The sequence below is a fragment of the Poeciliopsis prolifica genome, unplaced genomic scaffold (assembly GCF_027474105.1).
Source record: "Poeciliopsis prolifica strain line A6 unplaced genomic scaffold, Auburn_PproV2 SCAFFOLD023, whole genome shotgun sequence".
In the NCBI taxonomy this organism is placed as follows: Eukaryota; Metazoa; Chordata; class Actinopteri; order Cyprinodontiformes; family Poeciliidae; genus Poeciliopsis; species Poeciliopsis prolifica.
Window position 1 is genome coordinate 3,730,228 of NW_026562398.1, and position 13,247 is coordinate 3,743,474.

The window sequence follows — 13,247 nt, forward strand, 5'->3', positions numbered from 1 at the left end:
TCTTATCTAACTGAACAAAGTCTGTCCCAATCTTTGACTGAATGACTTAAAGCTTCCCACCAGCACATAAAAGGCATTTAGGATAAAAAAAAAATAGTATTTTTAAAAGCTTCACAGTTTGTCGTGACATTGTCTCCTCACATTCATCAATGTAGCTGAAATTTTTGGCACATTTCTTTACTAAGTCATTCAGTGTGATTTACTCAAGGAAAATCATGGCCATTCTTTCAACAGCTTTATCCAATGCGTTTCGCCGACAGAGCTTTCAAACATGGTTTGTTCTGCTTTTCTGCTTTAATTCCCCTTGTCAAAGGCCCCTCAGTGCAGCTCACCCTGGTTGGCCTCAGCTTGTGCCCACTGTTTACAGGGACTGTCACCGGGCTCACGAAGGACTAAACAAAAGGGGGTCTGTTCCTTTTGTGCTGTCCAGGTTTGTCTGTCCCTCTCTGGACACAAACTGAGGAGCTATTGGAGGGGATTTGACCTCGCCAACCCGACAACACAGGAAATAAAACATAAGAATCACACACTGAAAGAAAGTGATGAAGAGTGGAAGATGTGGATTTTCATTCAAACCCCTTTTTATGGTCCCAGTCAGAAGCTGCTGTATTGTAAACACCTGCAGCCATTAGCTGGATCTGTCTGAGCACCGGATAGAAATGTTTACAAGCCCCATTGAGAGGCCTGTTAAAATCAAATGGAATTTGGTGTACTCAAAAAGCAGTTGCAAAATGTGAGGTGTTTCAAACAATGTTACTGAAAAAAGCAGAGAGGAATGCTTTTGAAGAAGAGAATAGTAGTATTAAAAGGGGCAGGCAGGGGGTGGGAGGTTATACTGCATTGCAAATCCCATTCTTTAAACTTTATTTTTGCCAAATTTTGTCATTTAAAAAAATTATGTGTTTTGGAAATTTTATGGAAAAATCCAGCACAAAAGCAGAGCATAATTGATTTTCTTTTTTCCACAAAAATATGTTGTGCATGTGTGTTCGCTATTGTTACTATCATATCCCTTAATAAAGATCCAGACAAAAAACACACATTAAAACAGTCACGTTAAAAATAGGAAAAAAAAGCTATAAAAATAACATGTCAGCTCACCCCGGGTCAAAACCTATTGAAGAAAGATGCTTAAAAGAGACTGACGAGCTGAGAGAGAAGAGGCCTGTTTAATAGTTGAAGGCAATATACTCCAATGGAGTCACAACAAAAACAGTTTGATCTCCTCTAAGTTTCTGCCTAGTTTTTGGGACAACTAAAAACAGCTGATTGGCTGTTCTAAAAGTTTGCAAAGAAAGATGAGTCTGGTGTAAATCATACACCGTACTTATAGGTACCCAGAAGCAAGACCAAGTGGACATTTATAAGATTTTTAAAATCAACTCTGGGATGCCCAGACACTTCATAAAATGAAATGCAATATTCAAAATATTCAAGAAAGGAAAATGATCACAAATAGAAGGTTCAAACCATGAGAATTGCTAAAAAGCAGTTTAAATCTATAACTTTAACCACGTTAAAGCAGAGCAGCAGCCATATTGGATAGTGAACTCTGGACTGCCTGCTGACCTCCAAATTTCCCAGTGAGAATTCCAACTTCTACTGACATTCATAATACGTTTCCAACAGAAACATAAAAAAACAACTTTTGAGCACAGACATGATGCACCACGAGCGTTTCAGCTATCACAGCGATACTGACAAACTTACAATAACACATCATTTGCAAAGAAAATGGGAAATTTGTTTAATGTCTGTGTACTTATTCTGCCCCATTAAACTCTCCTGTATTAATTCTTTTGATGTTACCATGCTTGCAGTGGGCCCTAAGCAGCCGCACATTTTGCTTATACCCTCGGGCTGGCTCTAACTGTATCTGTGCCTTTTTGACATCAAAGAACAACAGACTATAAAGCCTGGGCTCAGACCCACAGGACCTCTTGTATTCAGACAGTGCACCTGCAGATTAGGCAGCGCAGCAACTGCATGTTGCAACGGCTCCCACGGTATTGAAGTAATCCCTGACGAAAAATTATTACTCTTTCCACTGATGTGTGTTCCTAAACCTCAGCTGAAATCATCAGTTTTACTGTTGCCGGTGAATCCTCGCAAACGAAACTCATACTGCACATCCCATATTCACTTCGTTTTCTATTTTGCACGTGTCGCTTGGAGACCTTTTCCAACTGGCAACAAAGCAAAAGTCGCTCTCCTTTCAGAGAGAGAGAGAGAGAGAAAGAGCGTATGCGCCCTCTTCGTCTCTCTTTCCCTCCTTCTCGTACTCCTCCCAGCGCTCAGCGCCTCCTTACAACTTGTTTAGTGAAATGCATGCGCTCGCAGTCTCCTCTCCGCAGTTGCATGCTGCACCGCAGTTGGTAACTTTTGACCGCAAGGTTTTGAATGAGGATCGAGGCGCACGCTACTTCTATCCATCCAGAAAAGTGATTTATTAAAGGACTTTTCCGCTGACTTGATGAATGACTTAGAAGGGTTCCCCTCAACATGAGGGCTTGTAAGTGATTTTTGGATATTGATTACAGGGCTGCCTTGCTGTTAAGACTTCCATATATTTTTTGTCTGAGTTTCGGCGACCCGATATTGGCGCAATTACGCACGGAGTGGCGCAATGGCACATATTCTGGACAGGCGTGCGCCGGTTTTACTCTTGGTGTTGAGCTACTGCGTGCTGGCGGATATAACCTTTACGAACTTCACCTTGGACAATGAGTTCCACTCAAGTTTCATCCACCGCCGGCTGAAGAGCCAGGAGCGCAAGGAGATGCAGCGGGAGATCCTGTCGATCTTGGGGCTGCCGCACCGGCCGCGACCTCACCTCCACGGGAAGCACAACGCTGCCCCGATGTTCATGCTGGACCTGTACAACGCCATGTCTACGGATGGGGACGAGACGAGATACTCTTACCCTTACAAACCCATTTTCACGACACAAGGCCCACCGATTGCCAGCCTGCAAGATAACAACTTCTTGAATGACGCTGACATGGTCATGAGCTTTGTGAATTTAGGTAAGCTTCTTTATTTATTCAAGTCTTCATCGGCATCTTTTCTTCCATAAGAAAAATCCACCGTCTATACATATATAAAACTGTTTTTTTTTTTCAAAATTGCGTCTGCTTTTCATTTAGATTGAAATATGTGAAAACAGCATTAGGGTCACTTTTATGCCATATTGTCTGCAAGAACAGCTTAGGAACTCTTCGGTTGCACCACCTGTGCGCGCACGCACAATAACTGTGTTTCTAAAACCAAAGCGCAGTTTCCCAGCTAATACCAGGAGAGTCAAATTCCACTGAACCCCTTTGTTAAACAGCTGAGAGGAACTATAATTTTCAGGTGCTTTAGTTGCGGATGAGGGAGCAGCTCGCAGCTAATATGTCAGCCAGGCCTTATCTGAAGAATGAGTCAACAGAGGAATGAGTTCAAAGTGCACCACCAGGTCCTCCTTTCACTCTAATCTGGAGACATCCCTGTAGAAACGGAGGTATCAGAATAATGCCAGTCAGCAGCGATTTCAGCTAAGTTTAATCAGATTTGTTTGCAAATGAGTGAGTTGTGACTTTGTCGCATGCACTTCACATTGGTAATTATTATTATTATTTTTTTTTTATGTATATGCAGTGCTTTACCTCGTATTGCCCCGTTCAGGCGTGAACTTCAATTTATTTCAGTCAGATTTTATTGCATGGGGATGCACAATGTAGTGAATAATTGTGGGAGAAAAATTTATAGGTTTTTGAAATATTACAAATAATCTGTGAAGTAAGGCGTGCATTTGTGTTCGGGTCCTCTCAGTTAATATTTTGTTGAACCACCTTAAGCTGCTACTGCTGTCAGTCTGGAGCACATCTGATTGAAACGGCTGCTTGTTCCTCCTAAACTCTGTCAGACTGGAAGTGGGGCATCTCTTAATATCTTTTCTTGTTTTACCACAGATACTCAGTTGAACATCTGGGCTTTGATTGGTCCATTTTAACACCTCATTATGTACTGATCTACCATTCTATTGTATATAATCTTGGTTGTTTTTCTGCTTTAAGATTTAAGACGTCTACTCCATTCTCAAGTATTTTGCTGCCTTTAAAAGATTTCATTTCAGGATTCCCTTTTATTTACCTCCACCTATCTACCTGTAAACTGTAACTACCTCTACTGTCTGTGATCAGAAAAATCATCCCCACAGCATGATGCTGTCAGTATCATGTCTCACAGTGGGACCTTCAGGATCATGTTTAGGTAGCTTTAGTGAGGTTTTATATATATATATATATATATATATATATATATATATATATATATATATATATATATATATATATATATATATATATACATATATATATATATACATATATATATATATATATATATATATACATATATATATATACATATATATATATATATACATATATATATATATATATATATATATATATATATATATATATATATATATATATATATATATATATATATATATATATATATATATATATATATATATATATATATATATATATATATATATATATCCCTACTTGCTTTCAATCCTGGAAAGACCATTGTGTAAGTATCTTGGCAAGAAAGAGGGAGGTGACACTGGCTCCCTTCACTGCAATGTGTAATTACTGTGGGAGCTGATGTATTGTGACTATTTTCAACAGGCTGCAGCACAGATGGATTTGACCACATAGACTCACAAAGTCAAGAGGCAAAGCTGCAGCAGCCTCAAGGGGTAGCGGAGGGCTTTGGAGCCAAAAAGACAAGAGATAAACCCACTCTTATTGGCTTCTGAAAGATGGCTTCCATGAGAAAAGGGTTCAACTGTTCAACTGAATATATGTTAAAAAGTAGCAGAAGGAAAGTCACACTTCTGTTTTTATGTCTTGCAGATAATCTAATTTTAAATGCCCTTTGGCCAGATGGAGCCTTTAAAGCACATGTTCATGTCTCTCATTTAGACACAAAGAGGGTATTTGTGATGACATTCTGTCACATGCTGCAAATAGTGTTTTTTTGTTTGCTGAATTTTGCGTTTTTATCATTTTATCCACAAAGACCTTTATCCATAAATAATGGTCTTTGTGGAAGACCTTTCTTTCATTGCTTCATTACCTTTCACTTTCACCCTTAAAATGTTAAGGGAGAAGGAGAGAGAGAAGAAAGTGATGGCAATTAAACTGACTGTGTTTCCTCTCTAAATTCCTTCGTTTCCACATTTGCACTTTGTGGCTTTTGTTTTCTCATTTAGGTTGTCTGAGAACTAAAAAGGCACAGTTTTTATTTAAAAAAAAAAACACTCCTCAAACTGCTGTGTGACTCTGCATCTGTAAAGCCAACACATATAAGTCAGACTTTGCACTCTGGTTGCAGCAAAGGCTCATTTTCATACATGGACCTCCGTCTTTGTTAAAGTCCATATATAAGTAGTAGAGTGATTCGCTGAAGGAGCCACCAAATGACTTAATATGAATTTTTTGGCTAATCCTTCTCAATCCGCTTTGTTTTTGCTTCTTGGATCTCTGTTGTGAGTCCAGAGGAGCCAGCTGAGGGTGTGTGTGGGTTTTTTGGGACAGACCCCAGGCCAGGGACGTCCTGTATTGAGTCACTGGAGTTTAAAAGCCCAGCTGTGTAAATGACTTACAGCATGCATTCAGAATTCACACTGCTACATGCAAACACAGGTCACCCAGGCACTGGGTGTGAGCCAGTCACGATCATGCAGCAAGTTAACACAACACGCAAGCCTCTGAAGCTGACCACACAAAATGATACTGTCTGTCTACCTGCAGTGATTATTTACGGTGGTGCTTTTGGTCTTTGGCAGCATTAGCCTTCGGCCACTGTCTGCTAAAGTATTTCCTCCTTAACAAACCGCGACTTCCGTGGCTTTTGGCAACAGCTTTGGCCTGTAAAGTGCAGCGCATGTTGAACTGATGCACACCAATCCTTCTTGTCCCATTGGAGTAGAAACAATCACTCAGCCTAACTTGCATAACCCATTTAGGTCTTTTTAATCAGAGGAAACTTGCAATTGAACGTCTGTTGTTTGCATAACGGATGACTAAAAGAGCAGCAGGCTCATCACCTGTGTCTGCACGTGTGTGTGTGTGTGTGTGTGTGTATGTGTGTGAGGGAGGGAGTGGGGATCAGTCCCTTTACAGTAAGATGTTATCACGAGGTATGTTAGTCACAGCTTCCTTGTTTTCCCTCTTCTCATGCAACCCCACATGAACTATAAATGTGACCTAAAGTTGGAATGACACAACTTTGCAGCAAATCCGAGGTCTAACAGAGTCAAAAGATCCCAATATTTTTGTTATTTGACTGAAGATGAAGGCAAGATCGTTCACCCTGTATGCTATCCTAAAAAAAAGCAACTTTTTTTTTTTTTTTTTTTTTACATATTCAGAATTATCCAAACTCTTACAGCCTTAAACTCCAAGTTTCCAACTTACAGAGTCAAAGCTTTATGATTTGATGATTCGTAAAATTACATTTATGGCATTGGATCTCTTCACAGCAAAACAAACACATTGCAGCACAAAAATATTTATATTACATAATTTGAGGGTGGGTATACTGGTGCTACTCATATTGGTTGGTCTCCAGGCCCACACAGCTTATGATAACTTTTCAAAATATATTTTCGGGTTTACTTTCTTTATTTCTCATAAATTTAGTTGTTCTTGTTTTGTCTTTATGTAGCAAGACAATATTACAATGATCATATGGGTTTATTTGACAATAGATTGTATTTCCTCATGTAAATTCTGCTTCATGTTGAACCTTTATGGTGGATGTAGGTTTTTATCCAGTTTATCTGCATTAGTGTGTCAATAGGAGAGATTGTACCTTGTAAACATATTTACACCCCTTCTCCCAATTTTTATTACTTGCTGAGATAGATAAACACAAAGTAGTCCAGAGTAATAGCAAAGTAAAAGTGTGGCATGCATTTGTGATGTGAATTTCAACTGCTAAATCTCTATCAGCTTTACATGTAATGGGGTTGACCTCTGTTTGCATATTTATCTTTGAAAAATGGCTCAATTTCATCCAGATTAAAAGGAGAGAGCATCTTTGAACATCAGCTTTCCAGTCTTATTGGTGGCTCTCAATTAGATTTAAATCTGGATTTCTAATTGGTAATTCTAACATACGAATATGCTTTGAGCTAAACTCTGTAACTCTGCAGCCGAAGCTACAGACATCCGGTAGCTTTGTAGCTACTCATTCTCACCACCTTCCTGCTGAGGTGGTGAACCTCCATGTCTGGTCTTAAATTTTCTGCAGCCTCTAAGGGTTTCTTTTTTCTTCAGGTTTTGGCTCGTGCTTGACTCTATTAACCTATCATCATGAACTTATTTTTCTGTCCCTGCTAAAAAAAGAGACAGCTTACCCACAGCATGATTCAGCCACCACCATTATTTGATGGTGTGGATGGTGTGTTGCAATCAATGTGTACTAGTTTTTGGTCATACAAGGCATTGTGCATGTACGCCAAACATATACATTTTTCCTCTTATCTGATAAGATCCACATACATGACATATTAAAAATGGCATATTTGACTTCTTATTGATTTCATTCAACAACAGCTGTATTCATGCCACTGTTCCATACAGGCTAGATCAGTAGCATGTTAAAGTTGTGCTGCTGACAGTTTCTCCCACCAGAGCAGCAGACGTTTACAGAACTTGCAGTGTAACCGTAGACATCTTAGTTGTTTCTCTGGTTCAAGTCTTTTTTGCATGGCCTGACAGTTTAATAAAGACATCAGATGATGTCTTTATTAGATTTCTGATTCTGTTATATACTTTCCATTATTAGCTGATGGATTGAGCCGTGCTCTGGGATTTCCAAAGCTTAATGTTCTGTAGCCTCTGCTTTACACTTGCTGTGTTCCTTGATCGTCATGATTCTTTTTATAATGTTCACCAATAAACCACTTAGAAGTTCATATAGCAGCTGGATCTATACTGAGATTAAATCACAAATATTGAACTGTACTAATTAGGTGTGTTCCTATTTGTTCCAGTGGAACTTAGAGCAAAAGGTCTGAATCCAAATCCACATGTCACTCTTCAGATTTTTAATTGTGAGCAATTTAAAATTATGTATCAACTCAAACTTCAAATATATTTGAAGTTTGAGTTTTATGTTTCAAAATGTGACAAAGGCTTTGGGGTATTAACCTGTGTTCGTTGACTCATCCAGAAATGTCATTCTGTCTGGACTGAGACTGTTGTTGCGGCTGCAGAGGAAAAACATGTAAATCGCAAACAAATATCAAACCATTGGGACGCGTGCTACTAGAGAGTATTTTAATTGTTCAGTGTTCTGCTGCTGTTAATCTGCACCAGATGGGATTCATCTCTCAGGTTGAAAAACAGTAAACAAATAAAGTTCCGCTGGAATTTTTTCCACTCTCATTGCTCCACTGCTCATGTTGTCTGAAACTTGTGCTGCCAGTTTCACTTTCACAGAACCAAGGCATGATTATGTACAAACCAAGTAATAAGAGGAGGCAGAGGTTCTCTGTGTTACCTTTGTGACCTGATCGGGCACCACCTGGCCCTCGCCCGTTTACTGCACCCATCTCTTGAAGTTCTTTCAGTGTTATTTTGTGGCTTAGAGGCAACATTGTGAACAGCAGGAAGGAAGAAATGTCAAACTGATAAATTAGTTTAAAAATTTAGAGGCTTTGGCTTTCGGACAGCACTCTGTCACCAGCTCGCTCTCTTACTACAAACTCAGAAGCAGTTGTGTCATTCTTGTAACATCAGAGGAGCTCGGCTCTGTTTCGCAGTTAATCAGGCTCTAATCTTTTTTTTTTTTTTCCGTGAAGAGCTTCAATATAATTTTTAGCAACAAGCTCATATCTCTCCTTCATCCTCTCCCCACTCTTCTCTCTGTTGTGCCTTGCATTCCTCTCAACAGTGTGCTGCCTGTGGTGCTGAGGTTAATACAGATGTTTCTCTCTGTCTGTGGGCCAAAGCAGCTGTGCAGAGAAACTTTATCTTTTCAGAGTCCAACAAGTCCCCTCGACTCACCCTCCACCAGCACGTCTGGCCCAGTGTCCAGGCTGTTTTCACACACGCACGCACGCACGCACGCACGCACGCACGCGACAATTTGACACCAGATATCCCCATCTGATATTCTCCTGAAACGAGCGATATTGATTGGCGGTGCCGGCCTCTGAGTTTTAATTAGTTAGTTATCATATGATCCCTGCAGTGTTTTCTGGTGTTTAGTCTTCAACCTTCTGATCTAGCCTTCACCTCCAGAGGCTTACACCTCCTGTGCTTCCAGACATAAAATATTTCAACGCTTTCTCAAGTTCTTTAGTATGTTTTTCCACTCCCCAATTCTCTTCTCACACACATAAGCTCATAAACACACACTTTTTCTGACTGTTTGTACCTCTTTATTTCCAGCACCTTTTTGTAAATTCAAACAAAAATGTTTTTTTTTCCTTAAATCATGCTATCAGTTGTCGTGGGTTTGTTTAATAGCGGATAAATCATTGTCTTTCTGACGCTAAACCAAAAGGTTTTCTCAAAATATGTCTGATGCAGTCTTTCACATGAGGACAATAGAAAAAAAAATTAATGTGTGCTGAAGGCCACATTTTTAAACTCTGTGCATGGAACCTGTCCTTGACGGTGTTTGTTTGCCTTTCGTCCTCGTCCAGATTTATGTAGTCATTTGAGTGTACGCTCCCGGGGGAGTCGAAACACATGCATGTGGACGCCTGCATACAAGTGCAGAGAAACGTGCGCTCGGTTTTATGTGGTCAAAAGCAACATCTCTGCAGCCAATTAGTGTTATTGAAGGCATGTTTTTCATTGCTGCTGGACAGGGAGTGTGCAGAAGCAGATAAATGCTGCAGCTGGTACAGACAGCCCGGTCTCCCCTTCAGGTAGTTACTCATACAGAATTTGATTTAATGTATCAAGGTCTGTTGTGAATATACAGCTGCATGCTCTTTGGGTATGCTATGAGGTTTTTATTTATTTATTAATTTTTTTTTTTCAGTTTTTTTGTCAAATTGGTATATGCAGAAATATAAGACTTTATCCATTCTCCTTCAAAAACTTAATATCTGTGATCCATAATTTAAGGACTTTCCATAAATTTTTAGTCATATTTAGTAAAGGGTAAACTTTGAACCAAACCATTGAAGCTCTGGTTGTATTCTTAGAGCCATTGCTCTACTGAGGTAAAGCACCACTTCTGCTTCAAGTCTTTTGCAGCTTCTAGACATTTTTTTTTCTAAGGACTGTCCTGTATTAAGCTTCTTAGGGCATCTTCTCATCCTCTCTGACTCGCTTCTCTTTCTCTGATGAAACTACGTTTCCCCCTTCATAATGCTGCCACCACCTGGTTTGTGGGTAATGACAAGTGTCGGCTTTCCATCACATTTATGTGTCACCAGAACAACTTTTTCCACATGCTAACAGCGTCTCCTGTGTGTTTTGTTGCAAGTAAAGTAATGTAAAAATAACTTTTTTTGGTGGCTTTTTCTTCCAGATTCTAAAGTCTCAATTCTTTGGATATTGCTTAATCCTGCTTTAAACATCTCCTAACCCTCATCCCAGACCTGGTTGATGTGTTTGTTAGTCTCTATGATACTGTTTATTTTCTAATAAACCTTCAAGGTCTTCACATAGCACCTAAATGTATTCTGACGTTTATACAGGTGAACTGCATTGTAGTTTTGGTTACACTGGATTTTGTGGCTGCATTCAAATATGTGTCACAGTGAACTTTTTAGATTATTCTTTTAGGGGAAAAAAGTAAACTATGTGTCATTTCCCCTAAACCTCACAATTATCCACCACTTTGAGTTGGACTATTACAAATCCCAAAAGCACATTAAATTTGTAACATGATAAAAACTCGAAGCAGTGTGAATACCTTTTTAGGCACTGGGTTCCAAAAACACAATCAAAAGAATGTCAGCCTGCATGAGTTTCAGGCGTCTTTACAAAGTCCACACCACGCTCTCCAGAAATATCATGCTTTTTGTTTTTCCATTAATGACTTTGCAAACTCACCTGTTGAACCCAGGCAACCCAGAATGACATCTGGTGGTACACAGCCTCAGTGTGCTTGGCCAAGTCAAGGCACTTGCTGGGAGAGATGATGAAACACGCTGTGGGTGGGACTTGATAATGTGGCCAGTGGTCAAAAAGCACAGATGTACAAAGCAGCGGGCGTTCTTGCTCTGCTTCAATGATGGAATGACCTGCTTCTCTGCCAGGAATGCTGGGCTCATCTGAGTTTTTTTTTCTATTAAGCTCACGCTTGTTTTCTGAGTCTCGATATCCTCTAACTGTAGCTCCAAGCCCTCACAACAATCAGCATAATTTGGCTCTTTGATTATTTTTTTTGGGAAAAAATTGATTTATATTATGCACTTAATATTACAATAGATATTAATTCCACCCACATAGCCCCTTTTATTTTGCCATCTGGGCCACTTTGGCCAGGACTTATCAGAGAATAGCAGCATCTAAGACTCCCCTGCACTCCTCTGACGACGAGTACCAAGCAGTGAAGCTCAGAGGGCAGATGTAGGCCAGAGCACAGCCAGGGATCCTGGGACCAGTAGCTCCACTGCTGCAATAACAAATATAACGCTCTTTGCTTGGTACTGGGGCACTGGAAGGGCAGAGGTGACAGGAGGAATGAAGTGGGAACAGTAGATGAAGAAAAAAAGAGAGGAAATACCAAGAGAATACATTTTTTGATGTCTTTGAAAAGTATTCATTGACCTTTTTCGCATTCATTTATGTTACATACAAAAACTTCAATATCATTTTGTGTCAAAGTCTTCAAACAGGAGTGAAAAATTGGTTAGAGTTAATCAGTTATGTAAAAGTGAGAACTGAGAAAAACCTGGGAAGAATCTGTTAATGCTTCAAGTGCATTCATGTGGTAGAATACCTCAAACTTAATGTAACCAAAATGTATATAAAATTTCTGTTAATGTAAATCATCCAGTCTGACTGATCTTGAGATATGTTGCCCCAAAAGCCCGCCATAATTTGTTTTTCATACATACCCTAAAAAAAACGTACTGCTGTGTTTGCAGCAAACAATTGTTCGACAAAATATTGACAAAAAGCCCGTCATGCATTTAGAATTTTAGATTTCATTTTGAAAACCATGTGCTATTTTTAGTTGTGAGCCTCGATTAAAATTTTTAATCAAGTTAACTGATTTAATCACACTTGTTTTTTAAATCAGATGTTATATATCAACAAAAATAAGCAAATCAAATCACATTTTGGTGTTAAATTATTAATTGACTAAACATATGAGCTAGGTGTTTGTTTTTAATCTGTGAATAAGATGTAAAAGGTCCAGTTGTCTTCTTTCTTGCTCAGACTTCTATGCTGCTGTATTATTCTAAATAAATATCATTTTAACTGGCTTAGGAAAGCAACATTTGGTTATGATCCAATACAGTCAGTTTATCATTGTTGAAAAAATTTAACTATGACTTGTATAAAAACAAACTAAGTGAAAATTAAAGAGCTTTTCCACACTTGTGCTTGATTAGCTCTGATAGAGCTTGATTAGCTCTGATAGAGCTGAAAATTAAGGTGACAGAACTCTCTGATTGGTGGTGCCTCACCTGTGCAGCAACAGGCCTTTGTCTTTTAGAGTTACTGATTATAAATGACTCTTTGAAAAATGTCTCTATTTTCTGGCTATTTTCTGGTTCCAGTTGAACATAATATTCCACTTTCCATTGTATTAATTGTCATAAGTATTTCAATCTGGAGAGACTCAGACGGAGAAAGACAGCGATTAAACAGGTTTATCGACAACATAAATTAAAGTTCTTTGGCGCTCTGGCCCTGGGTGAGGACATTGAGCTGTGAATTGCAATAAGCTCGGATGAGCATTCCTGGTGCTGGTTAGGAATGTCATCCCCCTGGGCCCAACACTGGTTGTGGAGGTCGGTGACTGATATGTGCCTGGAGAGCCGGGAGAGTGGAGGTGTAGAAGGGGTGGAGGTGAATTGAGCGCAGCTGGAAAGCGGAAAATGCCATGGATGGAGGTCCTTATCAACAACCAATCTTGGTGCGTGATTGGACGTGACGTGGCTTGGTCCAGCTTTGATAGGTCGACGACGATGAGCGAGATGCGCCGATTGGACGATGCAGGTGGGGCAAGAGAGACTTCCAGTTTGAATTTGCGCCTGG

The 13,247-nt window shown here is 39.5% G+C and overlaps 1 protein-coding gene across 1 annotated transcript in view; it reads left to right on the plus strand.

The window, feature by feature from the left end:
- The first annotated feature begins 2,333 nt into the window (after positions 1-2,333).
- The window catches only part of bmp7b (bone morphogenetic protein 7b), a 31,979-nt gene continuing 21,065 nt past the window's right edge, over positions 2,334-13,247 (plus strand). The window contains exon 1 of the mRNA XM_055045962.1: positions 2,334-3,026. Within this exon, the coding sequence (XP_054901937.1) occupies positions 2,627-3,026 (400 nt within the window). The 5' untranslated portion in view covers positions 2,334-2,626. The remainder of the gene's footprint in view (positions 3,027-13,247) is intronic.